Genomic DNA, 26,257 nt, shown 5'->3' with positions numbered 1-26,257 from the left:
TGTCACTGTGGGAAGTGAGTTTTATTAATTGAAATAGTAATAACAAATGAAACTTCAATCTAATAACTGAATACTTGTGTGGATTTTGTCATGTGGATATACTCGACTCGTTCCGCACACAGCAAATTTTTTTTTGCTGGAAACCAGCAAAATTTTGCTGGTTTTTGTCCCGCTGACTTTCCAGCAAAATTTCCAGCAATATCGATTGCTGGAAAAATCAGCAAACATCAATGCTGGTTTCCAGCAATTCAAATTGCTGGAAATCAGCAATCCAGATTGCTGGAAACCAGCTATTTCAATCAAAGCATTCGGCTGTATTTGGTATCAAATTTATATTTCAAATCAAATTTAAATATTGGAACTGGCTGTGCACATAATAAGTAATAAACAACATACGTTTTCTTTCATTTTTTTTATTATGAATTAAAAGAATTAACAGAGACCTATGTTTTGTCAATATACCAATACCGCCTCCGGGGTGGCAGCTTTGTGCCAATGTGATAATCATCCGCCACCTGAAATAGAGATTCGATTAATACCTTTCATGAATCTGATAAATCCATTTTCCAATACAAACTTACCCTTGACTTGATGTCTGGTTGCTAGAATATAGAGGAAAATAAAAAAATAGTATTAACATAAACAAAATTCGTGAAAAAGAGTCTCACCTTGCTTCAGCGTACGAAAACAAACAGACTCCAATTTGACAACTCGATTGCTGATTTTCCAGCAAACTAGACCGATTGCTGGAAAGTCCAGCAATTTGAAAACCGATTGCTGATTTTCCAGCAAAAATGACAAGAACACAATCGAATGCTGAAAAATCCAGCAATAAGAAAATCGATTGCTGGTTTCCAGCAAAAATTTGGATTGCTGAACGTTTCCAGCAATTTTTTTTGCTGGAAACCGAGGCAAAAATTTACAGTGCAGGAATCAACAGAAGTAAACATTCAGCCAAACGCCTGTTAAAATTTTCCTTCCTCGGTTGCTAACCATTAAAAACTTGAAAATAAGCCTAAACATTACTTTATAGGTTTTTTAGAATTGTGGATCTGTGATTATATGAAAAGGTGCCTCCCAGCTATGTAAAACTGAAAATATCCCACAACTTCTCAACAGTAAATTTAAAAAATCAACAAATCTCACTACAATGCACTGTATAGATGTAGTTTCAATCTAAGAAAATAGCCAATTTCAAAAGTTTTCACATTACAAAAATCATTACTGTGTTCATAATTACCCCATGGACAAGTGTTTTACGCCCACAAGCTGCAACTTAAAAATAAGCAAAAAATCTTAAAATGAAGAAGGGAACCAGTCATTCATTTTTGGTTACTTTCCAGAATTTGAACATTTAAGAGCTACTTGTTCGAGCTAATTTTGTTCATAATTACCCACTTAACCCTACCCTAGGTCAGGCAAATAGAAATTTTGCTGCAGCATTTTTGCAGCATTTTTTACTTTTCGAAACAAAAATGAGCACTTTTTGAAAAGATATGTTTATAATAAAAATTCGTGCCGGAACAAAACAAAATCAACAAAGCTGTTGTTTCATAGAAGAGGCAAGCTCAGTTTGGTGAAACTTGTAAACTTATCCAATTTGCATCTCTCAACGACTTGAAAAAAGTTTTAAGAATGGTCATTCTATTGAAACAAAATTTGATACCTGCTCACTGATCGGTGATTTAATCAGATCAATTTGACATTTGAGTTTTTTTTGTTTTTTTTTCTTCTGTTTTCCGACCCTGGGTGGCAGTTTCCCATGTTGAACCGCTGCAAGATGCTCTCCACGTACTGAGCCTGATCGATCCACAGTTGACCATCAGCTCGGCCACGGAAAATTCGCAATCTGAGACAAAATTGGGCCTCTCCAAAATCCTTCATCTTAAACCTCTGACAAAGAAATTTCTTTAGCCTCTTCTTCAGGCTCGGGTCGTTGAAAAAAAAAAGAAGATCGTCAACGTAAACGTTGACGAAAAGCATTTTTCCACACGCGAGATGGTTGCACAGGCAATTGTTCACCTTCGTTTGCGATAATCCAGTTGTGCGTTTCACACATATTGCTCGTATCGCCGAACCCTTCCGGCTGATCCATGAAGATGACCTCATCTCCGAGACTTCCTGTAGATACGTACTCACAGCATCCATTTGCTCGATGTCCAAGTCGTGCTCCACTGCAAACGCCAGCAGATATCGAATCGTCGAATATCGGACCACCGGTGAATAGACCTCGTCGTAGTCGATTCCTGGACATTCGTCCGTCAGCATCCCGTTTGGTCCAGAACAGTGAACACCCACTTCTTTCGTATCGGTTTTCGGTCTTTCGGCAAATCAGCTAATTCCCAGGTTTGATTCTCCTCCAAAGATCGAATCTCCTCTCGCATGGCGACCAACCATTGGCCTCTGTCCGGCCTCGCCAGGGCTTGCGTGTAACTCACGGGATCGTCAGGAGCAACCAAGGATGTCTGAGGGGAATTTTCCAGGACAGTAAAAGGCGTAAAAGTAACGTAATTGGAATACTTGCCTGGAAGTCGGCGCTCCCGACCGCTGCGCCTAAACTCTTGCTGCTGATCAGCCAGTCTACTAAGTGCGGTTGGAGCGCAGAGTCATCCTCGGATTTGGTAACAGGTTCTTCCATCTGCATCGTTGTCAATTCCATGAAATTTACAGGATCTGGGCTTGAAGAATTTACCAAAGCTGTCGGCTTACCCTCTTCGGCCAAGATGACATCACGGCTGATGAACACTTCGTTGCGGACCGGATCTTGTATGCCTTGGAATCTTCGGCATACCCAACGAAAATGCATGCCTGGGACTTCGGATCCAGCTTCTTGCGTTTTTGTTTCACCACATGCGCCACGTGAACCAAAGACCTTTAGATGCTGCAAGTTCGGACGTTTTTCGGACCATGCTTCCTCAGGTGTGGTGTTCTCTAACGCTCTTGATGAACACCGATTCGTGATGTAGGCTACCGTCATGTAATAATTGATTTTTTTTACAAGCTCTTAAAAACTGATTTAAAGCCTTTTTTCCTAAGCATGTTTTTTCTTTTTTTTTTTGTTTCGATTATAGTCGTTTTACCATCTTTATGGCATTCGCGACTTTATCAACGTTACAGTTGGCGGATCGTTATTGAAAAACTTATCCGGTACAACTGTGTTCGATGTTTACTCTTGGGCTCGAACTCGCGGACATCGGCTCAGGAGACAACAGACTTGCCAACTGAGCTATATCACAAGCCCGCGCATGTTTTTTCGATTTTGAATAACTTTGAGAAAAATAATTGTAGCTCAATTTTGTCTGAGAATCGTATTTTATTTACATTACGAGCTTTTTAAAACTATGAATTTTGTAGAAATTGGTTGCGAAATAAGAGAGTTTTAGCGGAAAAGGTGTCTGCCGTTAATTTACCCCTTGCGGTATAAATAGGTATACCACATGCGTAATTTCAAAACAACAAAACTTAGAAAAAACATAAAAATGAAAAAATACTTGCATATTTAAAATAAAAATAGTCCTGTAGCTAGATTTGCGAAAAAATGATCATATTAGACATGATCATCATTTACAGTTGAAAATCCGTCATTTGACCGCCTCCGGTACGGTTAGTGTTAAATCCGTTAAATCACACTATGCACTGAAAACTAGCTGGCGCACTTTTCAAACCTATGGACATGTGACTGAACTAATAATGACTTTCAGCTGTGCTGAAGGGATTATTAGGATAAAATTTCTGAAAAGTAACGGGCGCGTTTTGTAAACCAAAGGTTATACGCTTGTTCTCGCGTCAGACCGATCTAACAATCTTTCTTTCTTTCCAGATCGTCGAATCCGGAACAGGAAAGCATGAAGTGTGCCAAACTGCAGGCCGCCCTGGCCAAACGCCGTGAGGCCGAGCAGCTTAAGATCCAGAAGTCGGCAGCCGTCGAGCGGTACTACGACCAGTGGAATCGCATCACATCCCGGTACGAATCTTGGAATTCGCCCGAGTTCTACCGCCAAGGTGAGGAAGCCCAGCGCAAGAAGGATGAACAGGCCAAAAAGGAAGCGGAAGCGGCCGAACGGCGTGAGAAACTTCGCATACAGCTGCAACAGGAGAAGGACAACTTCCAGCAGGAACTCAAAGGTGAGGCTTGTGGTTTATTTGATTGATTTTTCAAGACTTGCATCACGTATTTGTAAATTTCAGAAAAATTCCGTCCCAAGCCGAAACCGATTCCAACGGAACTGCTTGAGGGTATCAAAGGTCGGCTGAACGACGTTGACGAAGCCAAAAAGCGGATGGATCTCGAAGCCCGACTGTACACCAAATGGCGAATGGGATACGATCGGGATGCGGTTATTCTGGATTCGAAAAATTCTCACCAAGCAATGGCAAAACTAAACTGGTTGGACCGGCAAGTGGAAATGCAACTCGAAAGTGAGAAGCAAAATAAAGAGAGTCAAGAAAGAGAGCTGCGCCTACAGGAGGAAGCTCGTCGGCACGAGGAGCTAATCTTGGAAACTAATCGACTTAGAGACCAGCAAATCAAAGAACTAAGAGGTAGTCAGGAGACGCACATGAACGAATTGAAGAGTCGTGAGCAAGAAATGAACGAAGTCAAGATCTACGAGATGCGTTTGCGCACAAAGAAGGAGGAATTCGAAAAGGAGCTTGATCAGTTACATTTGTACAACGATCGACGAAGAGATCGTATCGTGGCCATGCATAACTTACGTCGTATAAAAATGTTGCTCCGTGAACGATCGGAATCGGTTCGCAACGACCTGAAGCATGATCTGCAGCTGCTTCAGCGGATTTCGATTGACAATCCGGAATCCAACGATGCCATCAACTATTTGCGCAAGAAATTTCAACTGCAGTACGATTTGGAAGTTGATCAGCAAACAATGATCGAGAACATGTACGAATCGGAGGCCAAGCACAACCTGGCCAAATGGGAAGAAAAATGGAACGAAGAAGCCCTGATACGGGAGCAACAACTTCGATGCATGTTGGAAGATCGCATAGTGGATTTTGAAGCTAAACTCATAAACTGTGCTCAACGCCAAAGAGATTTGATAAATATTCGAGAAACTCACATCAACGCCCTGGAAGTCACCAACCAGCAACTGAAGGAGTTGATGAGCGAAAAGGCCAACGACAACGCTGTCATAAGCTCGTCGAACCAGATCCGGGAACTATTAGGTCAGATGGATAACGGCACGACGATGGCAGCAGCAACTAGGCAACCACCACGTCCCGAAAGTCGACCTTCGACGCAAAATTCCCATCGCAGCTCCACCTTCAGCAGCATTTTTCCCTTCGATGATATCAACATAAGGGATCTGACGCTGGCCGAGAAGAAGGGCACCAGTAGCCGGGAGGATTCGCCGGTTTTGCAGGTGCCTCGCTTCGGACGAAAGAAAATTGCTTGGTGTTAAGTGTGGAATGTTCAATTTTAAACGAAACAAAACAAATTGCCTTACTAGTCTCTAAGGGTTTTGCTCAAAGACTCAAAGAATTGTGTTCTATAGATTTACACCGAATTTTACCGACTTTTGGCGGACGACTTTTTACAGCGAGAAGTAGCGATAAGAAAATAAATCGAAATATATTTCAGTATGTCTTAATTTCTTTCTGATACCGAAATTTAAATTATTTATTTAAGAAAAAAATCATCTCATTCATCGAGGACTGGAATCACTAAAGGACGATCAATTGGATAATGCTTGTCGGGGGTTTGGCGAGAGGGAACAGGATATTCTGAGGTTATGGTATTGGAGACAGGAGGTAAGGATATGGTCGGGTTATCTTTGCACATTATGTGTTCATGGGTGAGCCGGGTGTGGTTGATGCGGAGTCGTGTTGAAGTTCTTCTTTCGGAAGTACAGGATCTATCAATCCATCTCTGTCTCGTGTTTTTAATCTCTCGCAACTTCGAGCGATTGTTCGAAGCCCATTCGATTTCCCAGGCTTCCAGTATCTGGTTTTTAATGGTTCGACTAGCGTCGGATTGCGGAATGGGAATCGAAGAAGGAGTCGTTTTGGAGCCGGCTGAGGCAAGTCGATCGGCTGATTCGTTACCTGGAATGCCGGAGAAAGAACACTGCACTGGACGAGTCAGAAAAAATGCCGGTGTCTGTGGTAGATTTCTGAACGGCTACAGGCAGGCAGGCTTCTGAACTAAAGACGGATCGTTGGCCCGGAAGGGGCAGACTTCTTTGCAGATTCCGTCATGTATGCCACAACCCAATTTTCCATCAGCCGTTCTAGAGCCATCGGTATAGATGTGTAGATAGTTAAGATTATTTTTTTGACGATTGCTGAAGCTTTGTCGGCCTTGATTACTCTGTCTAGACTCAGATCTACTTTTGGATTAGTGTTATTCACAGGGTGGCCAGCGAGTTTCCATTTTCAAATTCCCGGGTTTCCTAATTGTGATTTTATGAGTTTCCTTTTTTTTCAAAATACCCAAATAAATATATCCATCAGGTTTTTTGACAAAGAATGGAGATATATTTATGTAAATTTAACGTAAACTTGTGAAGAATTAATTTTTTTTAGTTTAATCTTGAAACTCGAAAGTTATTCAAATTACGATGATGGTATTACGGTAAGAAAGTAATTCCAATTGTCCTTACCTTAGCCGAAAATTGTTGCCTTCTTTCCAGTCTTTCACATCATTTTCGCTTATCAGAAGGGAAATGCTTTATTTGTATTATCTACATAAGATAAATTATAGTTTTGGCATTATGTCATGTAAATAGTACTTTTAAAATTTCAAGTTCATTTTATTTTGTTTATTTATAGAAAATTTTTACCAGCTTGGTCATTCGTCTTCTCAAGTTGGAAGACTGAATTTTACTATCGAAATCTACTGATTGATATTCTCATATTTTACTTCTAAATAAAAAAAAAGATTGCGACGCACCTTATTTATGCTAAACAATCAGAAATTTTATTTCGGTTCTCATATTGGATACTAAATTGTTTTTTGATTGGATAACTTTAAAGAAAATTTAGAATGCCCTGAGTAGTAGATGGCTGAATCTACTTACCTAAACTCGGGTAAATTTATCTAAATTTTAAGTCGAAATTTTCAGGCCTGTCTCAAAAATGCATGAAAAAGGCCGCTAGGCGATTTTTCAATTGGAAACCTACTAGTTTAAGCGAAAAATGTAAACAAGTATCACACAAAAACTTGGTCTCTTTTTACATCTTCTGCTTTATGTGCGTTTTTTAATTAACCGAATGAAACGGTGGCATCTTTTCTTCTGTCAGTTTTCCCGCATGGGACAAGTCCCGATTTACAAAAGTTATAATTGAGCTACATTATAAAAAAAAATGTTCGAAACAAAATAAGATAAGTACTTCGAAGTTATGTCGTTGCTCAAAAAATTGATGTTACTTACGTTTTGAATGATTTTGACAATTATTTGTGTGTTAGTACATAAAACACAAACAAAGAAATTTGTTTTTTTTTAGATTTTTTTTAAATATTTTATCAATTTAATGAAAATTTGAAGTATGGTTATGATATTGTTTTTTTTATAAAGGTTTTGTAAACTCAATTGAGAACAATTTAAAATAAGTAAAATCACGTAAAAAAATCTCATTGTTATTTAAAAACAACCTTTGATCATTAGATCTTTGTTATAATGTAACAATTATAAGATAGATGTTAAGATTAAATCTTTGTTTTCAAGATGTGGATTCAATCGAAAACTGTCTAATTTCAACGTATAAATTTCAACCGTCAACCTTTTTTTAATGCAGATTTTTAAGGTATACTTTTTAAAGATATTCGCAAAGAAAGTGCACACTGATACAAAATCATTAATTAATTAACACTTTAAATGTTAACTACCAAGACTAAGCGTAATAAAACTTCACAGTTGTGAAATGTTTATAAAATTTAAACACTTTTTCATTCACTGCAGTGCACAATATGCGTGATTCTACGACGTTTCTTTGTACGAGAAATGTATGCGTTGAGTTCAAAAATCATTTTTTTTATATATTACCGGCCTTTCCCTCATGAATATAAGATCCCGATGTTTCCCCGCTTTTCCCGAATTGCTAACAATCCTGAAATAAATGACTATAGATTGTAAAGTTTAAGGAATTTAGAATTTAAGGAAATAATATGTTTTATATAGGGAAACATAATCCATAAATTACTTTCCCGGTTTTGATTTGAAATTCCCGGTTTTCCCGGTCCTATTTTGAATTCCCGGTTTTCCCGGTTTGCTGGCCACCCTGTATTCAAATATTTAATTGATAGACCGTTTCTTGTACAGACAGAGGGGAGGGGGGGGGGGCTTTACCGATAAGCTTGACTAGTAGGGTGTTAGTTCTTTCAACAAGTGGGGTATCTCTGGAGCCACCGTTAGCCAGTGACATTATAGCTTTCAAGGAAAGATGTTTAGTAAGGAGATAGATAAAAGGTAATTGATCACTTTCGGCCATCAGTGATGGGATTGGACTTGATCTTATGACGGAGCTTATGATTCTGAACGCATTTGTGTCGAAAAGTCTGGAAAAAATTACGAGTTCATAATACATTCAAATTCAAATCATCAATCATAGTTCGGATTTTGAGTGAAACTGCTGCGAGTCCTGTTTTTGCACGAGAAGAAAAATCTTCCTAATTTATTTCAAAACCTTGTTCCATATCATTCTATTTATTCGTTCGTCCACCGTAGCCGTTTTTTATTCATCCACATAGAGTTGATTTACATATTTGACCATTACATAAATACGACACTTGTAGGTAGGTTGTAGCAGTAGTAGAAGAACTAGTACCTACTAAACGAGTTACACCCTGGATCCTGAAACGGCTTTTTTTTAACATTTTTGTCTGCATCACCCATCAGCAGCTGATCACTTTAAAAACTATTGTTTCATTCAAATAATGCATGAAGTTTTTTTTTTCGTTCTACCCAGTATGTATAATAAGAAGGTAGCAGTTAGACTTGAAATGACAAATCGATTAATGATGAAATCACAAATGGAAACAACCTTTTTCATCAGGGGACAGTTAATCACATGTTGTTTGTATTTTTCTCTTGTTTGTAGAAAGCAAAGAATAGTGTTCTATGAGGAAAAAAAATGGAATATGTAGTTAAGAAACTTCTCTAGGAAAGGTCTCTCGGATGAAATTTGAGCGGAAAACGAACGCGCCTTTGCGGTAACTCAGTTATCGTCTACAATAGAAAATTGACATTCCAAAGACATTCTTCAATCTGACCGAAGAATTTTTTTTACGGTTTCTACTGTGTGTTGTGTTGAAATTTATTTAAACCTCTAATCACACCTGATTTTTACATATTACCTGTTCGCATTACTATTTCTATTGTTTCGTTATGAGTGAATCGTAGCGTACGGTGCGCACTCCGTGTGATAGTGGAATAAGTTAATAACAAAGATACAAAAACGAAATCACTCAAGTTGGTTCCCTGAACCTTTACATGCATGCGCTCTCTAAAATATTCGATCAAGTGGGTTTTCGTCAGTAGTAGTGGATTGGGTTCGATCGCAGAACATCGAAGTCCCAATAGTTGGAACAATTGTTGGAAATTGGCGTCCGTAATTTTCAAACTGGTTTCTGCAATAGTTTTTTTATGAGTTTTTCCTTTTTTTTTTGTTTCCCGTGTTTGCCTGTGTGTCTGTTTTTCACTTAGTGTTTTTGCTGTTTTTTTTCCTTCGTTCCTACACAAGTATTGTATAATTTTAATAATATTACAGTAATCGTTATTATAATTATTTAGTATGTTATATAAAAAAGTTACAATAATTTATAGAACTATTACAAGGTCAAAATAGATTGCACTTCGATAACCAACTCGGTGCCTTCCGGGGTTGTTCTGACGCTTTCAGCTGGTGGCCACTCTTGGGCGGGTTGTTCGCTTCCTGTGGAGACAAAATTGGATTTGAATTAGGTAACAACATTTCTAAACCGGAAGGCCACTTCAAACTAACCATTCGCTTTTCCATTTTGCATTTAATATCTCTGGCAAGGGTGAAGAATGCTTCGTCCACATTGATGCTCGCTTTCGCCGACGTTTCCATGAATTTGATGCCATATTCGACCGCTAGCTGTTCCCCTCGATCTCGGGTCACCTAAGGAAGTCACAAAAGAAAAACATTTAAAAAACTTCCATCTTCACTGATGAGAGATAAACCCACCTGTCGTTTCTCGTTCAGCTCGCATTTGTTCCCCAGCAGCATCTTCTCGACGTCGGCCGAGGCGTTTTCCTCGATATTCCGGATCCAATTTTTGATGTTTTCGAACGACTTTTCCTGGGTGATGTCGTAGACCAGCATGATGCCCATTGCCCCCCGATAGTAGGCGGTCGTGATCGTTCGGAACCGCTCCTGGCCGGCTGTGTCCCTGTGGAGTGGAGTGTTGGTGTTGGAAAGACAGTTAGAGACATTAAACGAAAAAAAGTTTAACTCAGGTTTACTTACCAGATCTGTAGTTTAATCTTCTTGCCGTCCAATTCAATTGTCCGAATTTTGAAATCAATTCCTGGAATTAATAAAAAGCAAAAATTACAATAATTATATGGATAATTCAGAAAGAACATGAACTTTGGATATGGTACTTGTTTATTCGATCACATGTGCGGGTGGAGTCAATGCCTTTTATTGCTTACGGGCTTTCTTGAGGTTTCAGCCTAAAAAGATGACCAATTCCGCCATGCATTGCAAAAGGCCACTTCTACAATCCACCTCAAATATCAACTATGTACTTTTATTTAGAACGCAGTGTTTCAGCGTTGGCAAGCAATGGTTCCGTTCATATAAAGCTTACGACAACATACTGCATGGTGAAGGCAATGCATTGTATACTTTTGAAAGAATGATTTATTCTAGCCATTCTAGAATTCCTTGAAATTCATTTTTTAAATCTAAAAAAACGATTTAAATCATGGATGGCCATGATTTTCGCCAGCAGAAACTAAATTTCTTTACCAAAATTTCACGTCATGGATCCGCTTGTGGGCTGTTTATGTACACAATTATTATACGACTGAAAGTTGCGCGTGTCAGACGGCGCGAGGAGCAAGCCAGATGTCGATACGACGATTGCCTCTCGGTGAAGTTTGTGAAAGAGGAAGTGAATGGGAGTCGGTTGACCGGTTGACACCTTGAGGATGGTCGATGATCGGTGGAAGGCAAAAGTAGGAACTGAGCAGCACCGCGTCTGCAGCTTACGATATGCGGAGCTGAAAAAGGCAGTTGCCGCCGCCATTGGAGATATTCGATTACTTTGACATTTCTTGGCGCCTTAGTGGCGCAAGGATTAATTCTACAATGCCGCTGAAAGACCGAGCAGGTCAGCTGTTGACAGACAGAACAGATCAGCTTCAACGTTTGGACTTAGCATTTCGAATAACTCTTCCAGTTACGAAAAGCGATGGCAAAAAGAGCCCACAGTCGCCTAGATGGCGTCAACTCGGAAGCGCCCTCGTTGGCTGAAATAGAAGCGGCAATCAAATACATGAAATCCAACAAAGCGCCTTGGATCAATTGCATCCTTGCTGAAATGCTGTCAGCACAAATGTTGCACCGTCTTTCTGCTGACATTTGGAATACTGCAACATTCCCGGCCGACTGGATGCAGGGTATCTTTGTGAAGGTCCCTAAGAAAAGAGGCTTAACAGAGTGTGGTAACTGTCGAGACATAACCTTGATCTGTAAACCTCAAAGATCTCTGCAAAGTGATCCTGAACAGGATCCAGGAGGAAATTGACGCTACCCTCCGAAGACAGCAGGCTGGATTCCGATCCAAACAATCATGTGTGGACAACCTCGTAACGCTACGAATAATACTGGAACAAATCAACGAATTCCAAGAATCTCTTCTGCTGGTGTTCGTAGATTTCGAAAAAGCATTCGACCGACTGAACCAGGAAAACATGCCGCTCCAAGGTGATGAGGAGTCCCAGAGATACTAGTCCAAGAAGCACAGTATTTTCGTGCAATGTCCTGCACGACGGTATCTTGTCTTATCTAATCACGGTATCTGCTGGAGTGATACAGGGGTGTATTTTATGGATCGATTGACTGTGGATCAAACTGAGGATGGCCATGGTATCCTTCAACAATGGAGCAACTGAACGACCTTGACCTGGCTGACGATATTGTTTTGTTCGCCCAAAGACAACAAGACATGCATAGCAAACTCGACGACCTCACCGAAAGTTCCAAGGCAGCACGTCTCAAAATCAATGTCGGAAAGCTCAAGTCGATGGAATTCAACACAGTAAATCCTTCCAATTTCGTGGTAGCTGGACAACAGGTTGAGAAAGTGGAGTGCTTCCAATATCTTGCTAGCCAGATCACGCCAGATGGTGGTATTCCGAAACCTCTGGCGCTCAAACCAGATCTCTACGAACAAGAATACGGATCTTCAAATCGAATGTGAAATCCGTATTGTTGTACGGGTGCGATACTTGGTGCACACATGCGGTAACGAGGCGAAAACTGTCAGTTTTTTCTCGATCGCTGCCTACGGAATATCATCCGTGCTTGGTGGCCTGGCAACTGGATCTCAAACGTGAAACTTCATCACCGGTCTCATCAAAATGAGCTAGAAATTTATATTCGGGAGCTTAAGGGGCCGTTCAAATATTACGTAACGCAATTTTCGGTAATTATCAACCCCCCCCCTACGTAACACATTCGTATCATATTTTATATCCTAAATCCACAAAGCGTAACAAACTCTTACACCCCCTCCCCCCCTAAACGCGTTACATAATATTTGAATGGCCCCTAAGTGTAGATGGATTGGGCACAAGCTGCGAGAAGATGAAAACGAGATTCGAAGAGAGGTGCTTGAATGGAATCGAAGAAGAGGCAGGCCCAGAAGCTGATGGCGACGTGGTGTTGTCGCTGAAATCCGCACAGTTGACGAAATCCTTGGCAGGCAACAAGCGAAGAAGCTGGCTCTGGATCGCTAGCAGTGGAGATCTTTTACCTCGGCCCTATGCGTCGAGCAATCGGCGCTGGACCCTTAGGTAGGTAGGTGTGGGAAAAAATGTATGCATATTTTTAGATCAAAGCAATCATTACATATTTCAATTTCCATTTATGTTTGATCACAGCAATGGTTTACTAGCTGGTGCATTATAAAAACCACGGTATAAATATATAAGGTAGGCTACTAACACGAGTAAACAACTCGTTTGAATGTAAACAAGTGACGTCATTACTATCTGCCTATAGCGTGCCAGGCAAAAAGTTTTGCGTGCGTAATTTAATGCTGCATACACCGAGGATCACTAGAAGGATAGTAATGACGACACTATCGGGAAGATATCACCTTATTATATTGTACACCGTGTATAAAAACCTTGAAAATGTCAGTACAAGAGTTAGTTTAAGTTTGGTTCTCAATAAAGTAACAACAAATAGTTTACAGTTCATGAACAACACATATATTCAGGGGTCTTAAGGATTCAGAAACCTCATGGCCTGCAGGCCAATTGCTTTTTGAATATTGAAGACCCCCGCATCTATGCAAACGTTTTCTTTTGCGATGTACAGTAAGATCCCACAGACGGATCCATGATGCGAAATTTGCATAAAAAAAATCAAATTCTGCTGTCCGCTAGCTTCAAATTTAGACAATTTTGATGAAAATGTTGGCCACCCATGATTTAAATGTTGCTGATGATTTTTGAAATATTTCAAATGTTTTCTTCTCTTTCTTTATTCCCTAGATTTGAAGATTTATATAATGATGCCGGACTTGTACGGATATTGCATTGAAATTTTTTGAATCGAATATCCTCATAGTGCCAGGTTTCAGAGACTACCTCCTGGGTTTGACCGGCCCAGATACGAGAGGAATAATTATGGAATGCTTAATTAACCCATCAAAAAAATCCTTTTGATCATCACGATTATATCATTCTAAATTGCACATTTCATTTAGTTTTAATAAAAGTCATAATAATAAAAGAAAAACATTTTTTTAAACGGGTTTGACAACGAACTTAGCTAAATCTACCATGTGCCAAAAGCTTAAAGCCGGGGTTAGTCCGAGCGGGAAATATTTCCCGCGAGAAGCATATCGAAAGCGAAAATGACACCGGAAAATTAGCGAAAAACACTCATCAACCAAGTAGAACAGGTGGATAGTACACAAACGTCCTTGGTACACTGTATTGTACCAACTTAGGTTTATTCGACATGAGTCATGTTTTCGTTTCCATCAACCTTCGCTATTTCAGTAGCAGTCAGTCAGCCAGCAGTGGGAGGATGAGGTTATGGAGAAACAAAAAACGAAAACCATCTATCACCCACCAGGCTCTATCTAAGTACAATCACAATCATACTGGACACGATAAAAAGTTGCTTCAAAACTGTGACCCATTTTGACAGGTTAAAAAGATTGGAATTTAATCCTGCTTTTATATTGATTTTATATGAAAACGGAACAGTAAGTTGTTATAGAAAGTTTGGTTAATATGTATCACATTCCAAAAGACGGACTAAACTCGATACAGATCACAATATGTGTGTACTGTATCTAAACCCAAAAGGAGTAAAGATAGCTATTCATTGTGAAGGAACAACTATGTACTACCAGCAATATTCGATTCAACTTGTTAGGGACAGCTGAGGTTATAGACAACTTAAAATGGAGCGCCAAGGGATACAGTACAGCACGCAGAGAAAATTTGGATTTTGAAACGAACTAAATCTGACTTTGATTCAAAACATTCAGTTTTTTGAATCAAACTCCTTTTCTTTCAATCACTGAATTATAGTTTTGATTCAAAAGAATAATTTTTGAAAGAAAGAATTATTTTTTTGAATTGAATAATTTTGATTTTAAACAAATTCTTTGATTCAAAAGACGTTTTTTCAATTGTATATTTCTTTTAAAACAATGTAAATTTTCTTTCAACCAAAGAAAAATGTTTTCATCGGAAAAAAAAATATTTTTTTGAAATAAAAACTTCAAACTTAGAAGATATATAGGATTGACTTGTTAGAAGAACAGAAAACCGAAAAATCGAATAAAGTTCGGCCGCTCGTTTTAAAAATCAAACCAGTGAGTCGGAGTAAGCTATGAATAAGGAGGATTCAGGATGCAAAATGGTAAGTGTAAGTTAATCAAAAAGCTAATATTTAAGTGAATTTAAGATTTTCTAAAAGCGCTTGCATAGTTACAGGACCACGGCCGACGGATAGATTTCCTCCCCAAATCCCGCGGTCTAATTATCTTCGGCTTAATCTTCAACGGCAATCACCAGTCGGACCAGCCAGCAGTCGGAGTGGCGTCCGGAAGTTTATTGACCGGCCCACGGAGAATGCGAAACTATGTCAACGATATTAAGGACCCGGTGATTCGATTATAGTGAATCAGTGTTTTATGTGTTTGTGAATAAAAAAATTAAAAATTAAAATTGTTTCTTTTTATCATTCAAACTCCTAATAGGAACTTCGAAACAACAGGAAACAAATCTTCCAATTGGAATAAATGGAAAATGGTTCAATGAATAAATGCTTTTAAATCTATATCTAAATTACATTTGAGCAAAAGAAAATAACTTTGAATCAAATAAAACTGGCTTTTGCATCAAAGCATTAATATTTTGAATCAAAGATTTTTCAAAAGAAAAATTCTTTGAAACGAAGGAAAATGCATTTGAACCAAAAGATTTTTTATTTATCCCAAATTCAAAGGAAAAAATCCTTTTTTTTGCGGCACTTTCCTTTGAAATAAAAAATCTTTTTGCTGCGTGTAGGATCGGAATATTAAGAAGATTGAAAACCTTATGTCTTCTTGTGTTTCCTTCTTCCTGTGAAGATTCTCTTCCATAAACTTTGCCATTAATTACAAACAGTACTGTTCAAGGCAAGCGCTATCGAAGTTATCAAAAGTTTTCAATACGACTTCAGAAAAATGGATGATATTTGTTTTAAAACAGTCATTTGTTAGGACACTTTGATATAAGGTCGATTTCTGAAGACCACCAAAATCAAAATATCTGCTCCCACCTGTAGTATCGTCGTCACATTAACTTTCTGATACTTTTCGTTGGTATTAATTGGTTCTACTTGAAAAAGTATTATATGAAAGTGTGCGAAGGTTTTAGAAGAATCTAGGCAGTCGAGGAGTTTCCTGAGTAGTCTTTGGTCGATATTACACCACCCTTTAAGCGACAAGAAGAAATCAGAAGTAAGGACCATCTGCCTCAAAGATGCTTCTTGGGAGTTCTTTTTGCCTCTCACTCTGAAAAGCTGAAAGAACGAACAACCTGATAAGCCATTGATTTTCCCTGATTTTTGAAAATATGCCTGATTTTGCCTGATTTTAAAGAATGTGATGAAAAATGGGTAGTAAGGAACTGGGTTAGGTACTATTGTTGAAGTAAAAAAGTGAAAATGTGGCTGAATCAAAGCTATCGAAATATTCCCTTTAATTCTTATTTTTAAAAAAGCCTGAATTTGCCTGATTCTTAAAAAAAAATTGACAACCCTGCTTCTAAGGGTGCTGTTATACTCAGGCGACAAGAAGCGCGTTGAGTGCTACACGCTCACGCGACATATCTGCTCTCATTTATTCTCCATGGAAAAAGCGCAGACCTGTCATACTGAGCGCTTTGGAAAGCGCGACAAAGCAGATACCAAGGTGTTTTGTAGCGCGACAAGTAGGAAATCCAATGGGAATATAATAGCGTCAGCACTAAATTTTACTTCGGAAGTCCGAACTTCCGACTTCGGAAAGACTTCCGACAAAGAAAAGTGAAGTACTAGATTGTCTGAAGTCTGTGTTTTGTTGCCAGTAAGCAGTGATTCCGGATTTTAAGTACAATAGTTCGAAAATCCTTCCGAATTTGTGATAATATTTAAACTAAATAATATCTTAATCGGTGAGAAAATTCTCATGAATTCTTATTCCGCGCTAAAATAGCAAGGATTTTGTCGGTTGAAATTTCGGCATTCGCGCAATCCGGATCATGATCGGATGAATTTTTTAATGGCTCCCGAAAGAAAGGAGACGATCCCAAGCATTAGCAGATGTAGAAGAGTGATGATTCGTGATGAAATTCAAAGCGCCAGTATATCATACCAATCCTTTGCTTTGCTTTCTTATTGGAACGCAGAACGCAATGCGACGCTCGTCGCCCCAGCATGACATCAACCTTAGATGTATATATGAGACATGCAAACCTGAGACTTTAGAAATGGGAATTTAGAACTCAAACATTATACATGTGACATGAGTCATGAAAAGTGAGACGTGAAACCAGAGAAGTGATACGTGAGAACGTTGACATAACACGTCAAGGCAATAAAAGGGACGTCGAAAGACGTGAGACGTAAGAAGTGAGACGTGAACATGAGAAATGAGGTTAGAAAATAGGACATGAGGAGTGAGACGTGAGTCGTTAGTCTTGTCGTGAGACATGAGTAGTGCGACGCGAGAATCTAGATATGTGAATATAGTTTTATTGTAAAATCTTGCTTTAATGTGCTACTTGAAATCTATGAGAAAGATAAATGGATTTAAGTGTTCGAATAATCTGAGAAAAGGCAAATTGACAAAACTTCAAAAACATCTACCTTTGAAAATCATAAAAAAAATCTGTGTTACGTATTTATCGCTATTTTTAAACATTTTGTGAAGCCATGATCTTAAAAAAAACATTTGTGCAACATAGGTACAGCTCATAAATTCAGCTAACTAATGAACTAAGTGAATTTCTAAGCATTTAGTAACTGATTTCCATCATCAAAAAAATGTTTTTCGATTCAGTTTTTTTCGACTTTTAAAAGCGTCATTGTAGCTCAATGTTGTCTAAACCTTCATTTCATGATTTTTTTTAATATCATTTTAAACAATTGCAAATAATGTATAGATCTAGAGAAAAAAATTAAAATAAAATAATTTTTTTTTTCATACAAAAATTGTTGCAAATTTGTTACACTGATCCAAAAATCACACTAAAACACACTTGAAGCTTCACTTAAAAATGGAAGTTCAGTGATTTTTCTCATTTCAAGGGACTCATGTACCATCAAGTCACCATTTACCGCCCAAAATCACCCTTTGTGTGTATTTCGAAAAAACTGGGATGTTTTCTCCAAAAATAAGACCTGCGTTCTATGTCGGCATCATTGTTCGACCATTTCATCAACAAAAACATCACTTAATTATGCTAACTATAGCCAGAAATAAAATTTTTGGTTTTTCGTTTTGGTCAAATTATTGAATTCGACGCCTGTTAGCGAACTAAGCATAACTGTGTTCCTAGGGCAAAAAGGATTTTTGTTTACTAGATAGTACTTGTTTGACCTACAATCGACTTGAAACGATAGTTTTATTTTTGTAGAATAGATTTGCATCGGAAAATTTTCGATTTTTTCAATAGTTGTTGTTTTTCGAAGCGATCAGTGAAGGGCGGTAATTGGAGTATAAAAAAAGTGTGGGTTCCTTATTACCGGTCACGCACAATTTCTTTGTTTTTATCGCATGTATTATGTAAAATGTGTAAATTGTAAGAAGCGTTTAGTTTGATTATGTTCGAAAATGATGTTTTATCGCTGAAAGTAACCGGTTACTTGAGGCTGTTTGCCGGAAATCATCATTTGTCAGTTAACGCACTTTGTTAAAATTTGTACAAAATTTGCGGGAAAAATTTCACAAAATGTATTCTCTCAAGATCCAAAATGCAGTTTTTACAGCTCGATACATGGACAATATTAAAAAATACAATTTCCGTGTTGTTAGATAGTTTTTCCTTAAGAAAACATTATCGATACCCGAAAAAGTCGAGTGGCCGGTATTAGGGCCAGTTGAACACCCCAACGTTTAGTTAATTATTTTGAAAAGCGTACATTTTTCGCATTCCACTAATTTTTTTTATTTAAAGTAGAGCAGTTTTGAGATGTATTGGAAAAGAAAGCGAATAAAAATCTGTCGTCGTTTTTTTTATTACACATGTTTGAAGTTTAAAAACCGCTTAACTGGGCGTAGATGTTAATGTTAAAGTTCCAAGTGATTGAATCAATGTTCACTAACTCATCACTTAAGTTTTAAATGACTGGCACTTGAAATTTCTCTAAATGTCAACTTACTTCGCCGCTCACTTCAATTTCATTACAAGCTCACTTAAAATTAATTTGAAAAATTCACCGAGAAAAATATCCTGTGAATCGAGTAACACGTCGTAGTTCAACCATTCGTCAGAATGAAGAACCAATATAGGAATCGGCAGAAGTTGTAACTTCTACATAGCAACTATGATTAAAAACTTGCTATGATGATTTTATTTATTATTTACAGAAAACATCAATCAAAATTTTAATGAAAAAGCGAATGTTTTTTTCAAGTCAAAGCTTTGATTTGAACCCATCAATAAATTAAGAAAAAAATGTCTTTCTTCGAATTCTTGAATAAATAAATAACTGTTTTGGTTAAACAAAGTTGATTGATCATTGATATTCTAAAATTTCATCTTAAAATCACTACTACTGAAAGATTTAAACGACCTGAGCATACATTTCATATTCACTTCAGTCAGGCTCACTTGGAATTCCGTTTGTCACTCACCTTAAAGTCACTTGACTTGACTTCCACTTGACGGTCACTCAAAATTCACATGAATTCACGAAGGGCCAAACTTCACTCCAGAGGTCACTTACATTTTAAGTGAAAAATTATTTTTAAGGAATGTCTAATTGCCAGTGGTTATCGTTTGAACAGTTGTATTCGCAATTTATTGCAAAAAAAGCATAGGGAAAATTTCTCAATGTCATATATACAGACATGTCTAAAGCTTTTGAGGTTATCAATACTAAAGCTCTTCTGTCAGTCGTACCACAAGGGAGTCACTTGGGACCCCAACTTTTTGTTACTGTAATGAACGATTTTCCCGAAGTGCTGCGTGACGTGTTTGTGCTGATCTACGCAGATGATTTGAAAATGTTCCTTCCTGTTCGGTATCCCAAGGATTGTATGGTTCTACAGAATGCGCTTAACAAATTTTCTGAGTGCTGCAGCCATTTTGGTTTGAAAATCAATGCATCAAAATGCAGCGTGATCACCTTTTCAAGGAAAATGAGCAACATAGTACACGATTATTGTCTTGAAAACAACTGTTTCGTAACAAGAAAACCTTCAGTGAAAGATCTAGGCGTAGAGTTGGATGTAGAACTTAGTTTTTCGAAACATATCGAACAAGTCGTTGCCAAGCCAATTCCATGTACGGTATGGTCAGTAGGATTTGTCACGAGTTGGACAATTCATACACTATCGTCTCGATTTATGTTGGACTTATCCGAATCACTATCGAATATGCCAGTATTGTGTGGCAGCCATACTACAATGTTCATAAGAATAGAATTGAAAGAGTTCAAAAAAGATTTCTAAGGTACGCCTTGGGAAACCTGGGCTGGCAAGAAGATATGCCAGAATATCGAGCTTTGTGTAGGCTGGTTGGCTTGGACTCACTAAAAAAATCGCAGAAAATCAATCGACGTGATGTTTTTAAAGGATTTGACATGTGAAAAAACTATGCTCGCAATGAACCAGTCTACAGAATGATGGCGCTCTACAATGCACATGATAACGTTTTTTCATAAAAATATTGTAAACACCATTAAAGATAAAAGGCTGAAGCCTATGATCTATCAATAGTAAATAAATAAAATGTTCTCATCGCCCTACCGAAGCACCGAGCAAAATGCACAACCAAATGGTTGTACCTACCTAACATACAGTGAGCGAAACAAGAATAGTACCACCGTGTGTTTTGCTTGTTAAAATTAGTACCGTTCATAATTGTATAGAAATTAAGAGCACGCACACTGTCACTTCAACTTTGATAACTTTTTACTCTGATGGTATTTTTTGATCAAATTTTCTACGTTAGATAGATCATCTATCATCCTATTATACCACAAAATTTTAGCTTTCTGGAATTTGTGTGGCTTGAGATACAGTAATTCTACGAAAATCGGACTTTTTGGACTTTTACCATTCAAACTGCAATATCTCAGAAACTACGCTATATTTTTTATTGAAATTTTGCAGAGTGATTGTTGAAATATTAAGTTAGCAGGTCTGAAGTTTTTGAAAAGTTCTATCGAGGGAATCAAAAGTTACGCGGGGTATAATATTTCAGGCATGAACCTAAAAATGCGTTTTCTATAGAATTTTGGACGATTCATGAGAGCAATATCCTTTTCATCCACAAATCAGTCACAAAATGTCTGGCAAAAGCAATGAAGAAAAGAAAAAATGGAATAAATGATCCATTTGTGTTTTAAAAACAGAATCTCGCGATATTGTTTTGATTTTTTGGTTGAAATAGATTTACTGTTTAGTTTATTAAAACATAAAATAGGATTTTCCTATGGAAACATTCGTCCAAAATTCTATAGAAATCGCATTTCTAGGTTCATGCCTGAAATATTGTACCTCGCGTAACTTTTGAAAGCCTCGATAGAACTTTTCAAAAACTTTAGACGCGCTAAATTAATATTTCAACAATCACTCTGCAAAATTTCTTTTTTTTTTTTTTTTTTGTTTATGGGTTTATGAGCGCCTGGCTGACCCGGAAATGAAAAACAGAACGGGGGACAGAAGAGGAAAATTTTAAATGAGAGTAGAATAGCTTAGAAAAGGATAGCGGCAACAGAGCCCGAGGGTTCTGAAGCACCAGTTTAGGGAAGCGTTAAGATAGTGCTCGACGGACTAGGACGGTTGGTGGGCCCCATATGAACTTCGAGTTAACCCAACCTTCAATTCAACCGAGCAATAGCAGTATGGTATCAAATAATATGATATCATATGCTAACGCCTCGATATCGTTGTCAGAAGGGTTCACTATCTTACCGTAGTTGAATTTCCCCTACCTGTCATCTACCTTACTCGTCGTTTATATAAATTTGGATTCTTCCTAGTTTGATTTAGAAATAATTATAGATTTGCTAAGTAAAAGATTTGCTAAGTAAAAGATTTATTCAAGTGATTGATTCTACGCGACTACATGGTTATTCAATAACTCAATTAGGATATCATAAAAACAGAATCTAGAAAAGGTGTCTTTTAAACTCATCAACAATGAACTGTAAGCTTAAATAGCAATAGCTTTATTATTATCGTCAACTTATCAACGGAACAGGAAAATAACAGTGCTGTTCTTTAAAACCTTATCACTAATTGTGGTCAACTTCTCAAACAAACTATAATACTCAATCTACACGATAGAGGGTTCAATTCAAATAAACCGTGTGCCTGTTTTTAAATGCCCGAAATGAATGATCTTAACTATCTACTCATTCTTGCTTATCGAAATCATATTTTCTATCTTAAACTTCGATTTATGAATTTCAATCCTAACCAAAAAATGTATAGATCTACCAAAAGTAAATAAATAAATAAAAACAAATGTCGAAAGTGTACTACAAACTGAAATATCATATTTGTCAAAACAGCATTCCCGTCCAATGAGCCCCTAGTTCTTGTAAAATGCTTGATTTAAGAATAAGCCAACGAAATTCATAAACCGCAAATGCACACTTTCTAGAGCATTGGGGAGGCGAATACCATTACCTATACCTAACCTAGCAATACTTGAAACATCCTAATTCTATGAAACTAAACTAGCTAACTACCTTACCAAGCAGATTATGCCCTATTGAAAAGTATCACTTTATGACGGCAAAATGTGATATTTTCACTACAAAATTTTCCCATTGTTCAACGGAAGGGAGGGCAAGTGTTTCAACTCCCGTTCATCTTATCAGCATGGATCATGAAAAATTGGGACACCATTGAACCTTCCGCTAATTTAATTTAAATAAAGGTGTCCATCACGCCTTCTAATTTGAGTCATATTATGATCCATGCTTGACAAGATGTGTGCAACGACCCTCTCAGGACAATGATAGTAAACCATCATTATCACAAGCATGCACACCGCCGCCGTGATCCATGGGAACCCAGGGTACGGAACAATCACTCTGCAAAATTTCAATGAAAAATTTAGCGTAGTTTCTGAGATATTGCAGTTTGAGTGAGAAAAGTTCAAAAAGTCCGTTTTTCGTAGAATTGCTGTATCTCAGGCCACACAAATTCCAGAAAGCTCAAATTTTGTGGTATAATAGTATGATAGATGATCTATCTAACGCAGAAAATTTGATCAAAAAATATCATCAGAGTAAAAAGTTATGGAAGTTCAAAATCGAAGTGACAGTGTGCGTGCTTCCAATTTCTATACAATTATGAACGGTACTGTATATATTAAGCATAAGTTTTTTTTTACGAAGCAATTGGCGTTGAGGACCAAACATATAAAAAAAGTGCGAAATAGGAATAGGTAGTACCACTTAAGTTTTTTCTAAAAAAAATAAAGATTATTTCTTAAAATTTACTGTGTGAAAGCTTCTACGAACAAAGAACGTATACGATAGATAACTGCAGTTTTAGGCGTTTTCTAGAATTCACAAGGTTTTAAAGGAATTTTAATTGATTTTCCTCCTACACTAAGGAATTTGACGTATGAGCTATCATATTTTATCAAACTGCTTTTTTCTTTATTAAATTGACGTGAAATGATGAAACATAGATTCTAGGCTGAATTTGAATCTAGAAATAGGTTTCTAATCAAAAAGATTTTTTATCTACCTTGCCGTAATACGGAATTGTGACCCATTTTCAACTATCCGGGATTAACTAAGGTGTGCTGAATGATTTTTGCCAAAAAATGAAAAAAAAAAATTTTTTTTTCATTCATTCATTCATATTTTAACAAGCAAAACACATAGTGGTACTACTCTTGTTTCGCTCACTGTATAATCGGTTTCGATTTTGAATCATTTTCGTATCATAAAAGGCCACCCGATGGACGAATCCGTCCGCAAAAGGTTGCACATATCAAACAGACGTAGGCTAGCCTAGGCCAGGCCAGGCTGAGAGACAAAACAGAGAACATAGAGGCCACTTTCGCTTGCCAATTTGACCGGGCCCCAGTGCAATGGAGTAACACACTTTTAACTGTTTTTTGAAAATGATATCGGAAGAATGCAACGTTTGCGTTTACTATTACTCATTTCAAGTGCGGGCCACCAGTAGAAAAAAATCTCGTCAACGTCTCCTAGAAAAAGACGATTAACGATAAAGGCACTACATATATTATGACTCACCGATTGTGCTGATGAAGGTCGTATTGAAGGCATCCTCGGAGAATCGGAACAGGATGCAGGTCTTTCCGACACCGGAATCACCGATCAGCAATAGCTTGAACAGATAGTCGTATGTTTTGGCCATTTCGGCTCGTGGATTGTCCTCTAGGATCGCTCACCAGGCCCCTGTAGATAGATGGATGGATGGCTAGCACCGTTTTCTTTCTCTTCTTTGCTATGGCTGATTTCTCAGAGGGCAGTGACACCAATCGACGACGACAAGACAGGTTTCTCCTGCTCTATTTTTACACAGCCAGAAACCCCTACGCTGCTTGCTGGTGACCACTCCCGTTACTATGATCCGTAGTAATCCGAGATTCCCGCAACTGGCTCGATAAACGACACTAACAAACCAAATTATAAAACAGAAAAACTTGCACAACACGTCTTTGTTTTTTGCGATTATCGTTCCGTGAACGCAAGCAATATCACCAACTCAAAAGGAACGAAAAAAAAAAGATTACACCGCCTTGGAGATTTTTCTTCTGTTTGATTTTCGACTGACTGCACCACTCTCTAGTATAGAACCAAACGCCAGTTTTCCCAATCGATTCCCGGGGGCTACCGAACCAAAAAAGGAACACTTAATACGGACACGACACTCTACGGGGAAACGGAAACGACGGAATTATTGAATGCCAGACGGATTTTCCCCTTTCTCCGATTTAAGGGTAATCTTCCACTCACTGATGGCTGCCTTCCACATAAAACGCGACGAATGTGATTTTTGTATGTGACTGGGCTGATTGGCTGGATGAAGAAGGCCCTGCTGCGATGCGATGATGGTCAAAATTTGACTCTTCTTTTTCGAATTGACATCCTTCGCGATTAAAAGTGGTGAATTCGGGGTCCCGTAAAAGGGAAAAGGTTGTGGTGAGTTTCACATTTTTGACGCGTGTGCAAAAAGTGGCTGCATCCTGTGAGCCGAATCATATAGGAAAATTCGAACGTGCCGTTACAAATTACCTGTTACATTTAATTTCAACTTTTTGTCTATTTAACGACGTTTTCGTAAATTGATTTTTTTCTATCGAAGTGATTTTTTCTATCGATGCTGGCGTTCGTAAATTAAACAAAGTGTATGCAAAAGCATTGGTAGGTGATTTTGACATCTAACAAAAAAACATTATGCATCACCAAAATAATCAGTTTACAACACGTCGTAAAATCATCATTTTCAAATTTGTTATCAAATCAGGAGATAATTTTCCGCTTTCAAAATAAAATAATAAACAGATTATCAACCTCAAATTCTGATTCCATACAAGATTATCAAGAAATGAATAATAAAACTTTCTTGAACTGCTTTTATCACAGCCAGCCACCCTTTCATCCATTACCAGCAATTCAAATTGCTGGAAAATCAGCAATCTTGATTGCTGAATACCAGCTATTTCTTTCAACACAACCAGCTGTATTTAGTATCAAATTTATATTTCAATTCAAATTTAAACTTTGATTACTGGCTGTACATAAAATAAGCAATAAAAACAAGTATTTTCTCCCAACTTTTAATAATGGGATATATTTATTTATTCCCAGAACACGAACACGATTTTTTTTTTTCAATATTCTATAACACCGGCTTTGAGGAGGCAGCTTTGTGCCAAAGTGTTGATCATCCGCCACATGTAAGAATAGTTTTGATTAGAATCTTTTATAGAATATCTACGTCCTGTCCAATGAAAACACACCCTTGACTTGATATCTTGTTGCTAGAATGTAGAGGAAAATTAAATAATTTTATTAATCTAACCAATTTTCATAAAATAGAGTCTCACCTTGCTTCAGCGTACGGAAACAAACAGACTCCAATTTGACGATTGCTGATTTTCCAGCAAACTAAATCAATTGCTAGAAGGTCCAGCAATTTGAAAACCGGTTGCTGATTTTTCAGCAAAAATGACAAGTAATCAATCGAATGCTGAAAAATCCAGCAATTCAAAAACTGATTGCTGGTTTCCAATAAAAATTTGGATTGCTGAACGTTTCCAGCAATTTTTTGCTGGAAATCGAGGCAAAAATTTACAGTGTACCGTTTCCCACAGTTTTCATC

The 26,257-nt window shown here is 37.7% G+C and overlaps 2 protein-coding genes and 1 long non-coding RNA gene across 4 annotated transcripts in view; 1 reads left to right on the top strand and 2 right to left on the bottom strand.

Moving 5' to 3' along the window:
* Positions 1–5,569, top strand: part of LOC129755355 (trichoplein keratin filament-binding protein-like) — a 90,683-nt gene extending 85,114 nt beyond the window's left edge. For both annotated transcript variants that reach the window (XM_055751801.1, XM_055751800.1), the window contains 2 exons: positions 3,821–4,125; positions 4,189–5,569. In XM_055751801.1, the coding sequence (XP_055607776.1) occupies positions 3,846–4,125; positions 4,189–5,423 (1,515 nt within the window). In that variant the 5' untranslated portion in view covers positions 3,821–3,845 and the 3' untranslated portion in view covers positions 5,424–5,569. The remainder of the gene's footprint in view (positions 1–3,820; positions 4,126–4,188) is intronic.
* Positions 468–802, bottom strand: LOC129755370 (uncharacterized). Its single transcript, XR_008739246.1, has 3 exons — positions 669–802; positions 582–602; positions 468–515 (listed from the first exon to the last, which is right to left on the bottom strand). It is a non-coding gene; the product is annotated as an uncharacterized LOC129755370 (long non-coding RNA).
* Positions 5,570–8,599: 3,030 nt separating the features above from the next.
* LOC129755364 (ras-related protein Rab-8A-like) lies at positions 8,600–25,009 on the bottom strand. The gene is made up of 5 exons (XM_055751815.1): positions 24,163–25,009; positions 10,453–10,513; positions 10,171–10,375; positions 9,964–10,104; positions 8,600–9,894 (listed from the first exon to the last, which is right to left on the bottom strand). The coding sequence occupies exons 1-5, from the start codon at positions 24,284–24,286 to the stop codon at positions 9,799–9,801; spliced, it is 627 nt and encodes a 208-aa protein (XP_055607790.1). The 5' UTR covers positions 24,287–25,009; the 3' UTR covers positions 8,600–9,798.
* Positions 25,010–26,257: the final 1,248 nt, after the last annotated feature.

The sequence above is a fragment of the Uranotaenia lowii genome, chromosome 3, assembly GCF_029784155.1.
Source record: "Uranotaenia lowii strain MFRU-FL chromosome 3, ASM2978415v1, whole genome shotgun sequence".
NCBI lineage: Eukaryota > Metazoa > Arthropoda > Insecta > Diptera > Culicidae > Uranotaenia > Uranotaenia lowii.
The sequence above is the reverse complement of the archived record's forward strand: the minus strand, read 5'-3'. Positions and strand labels throughout refer to the sequence as shown.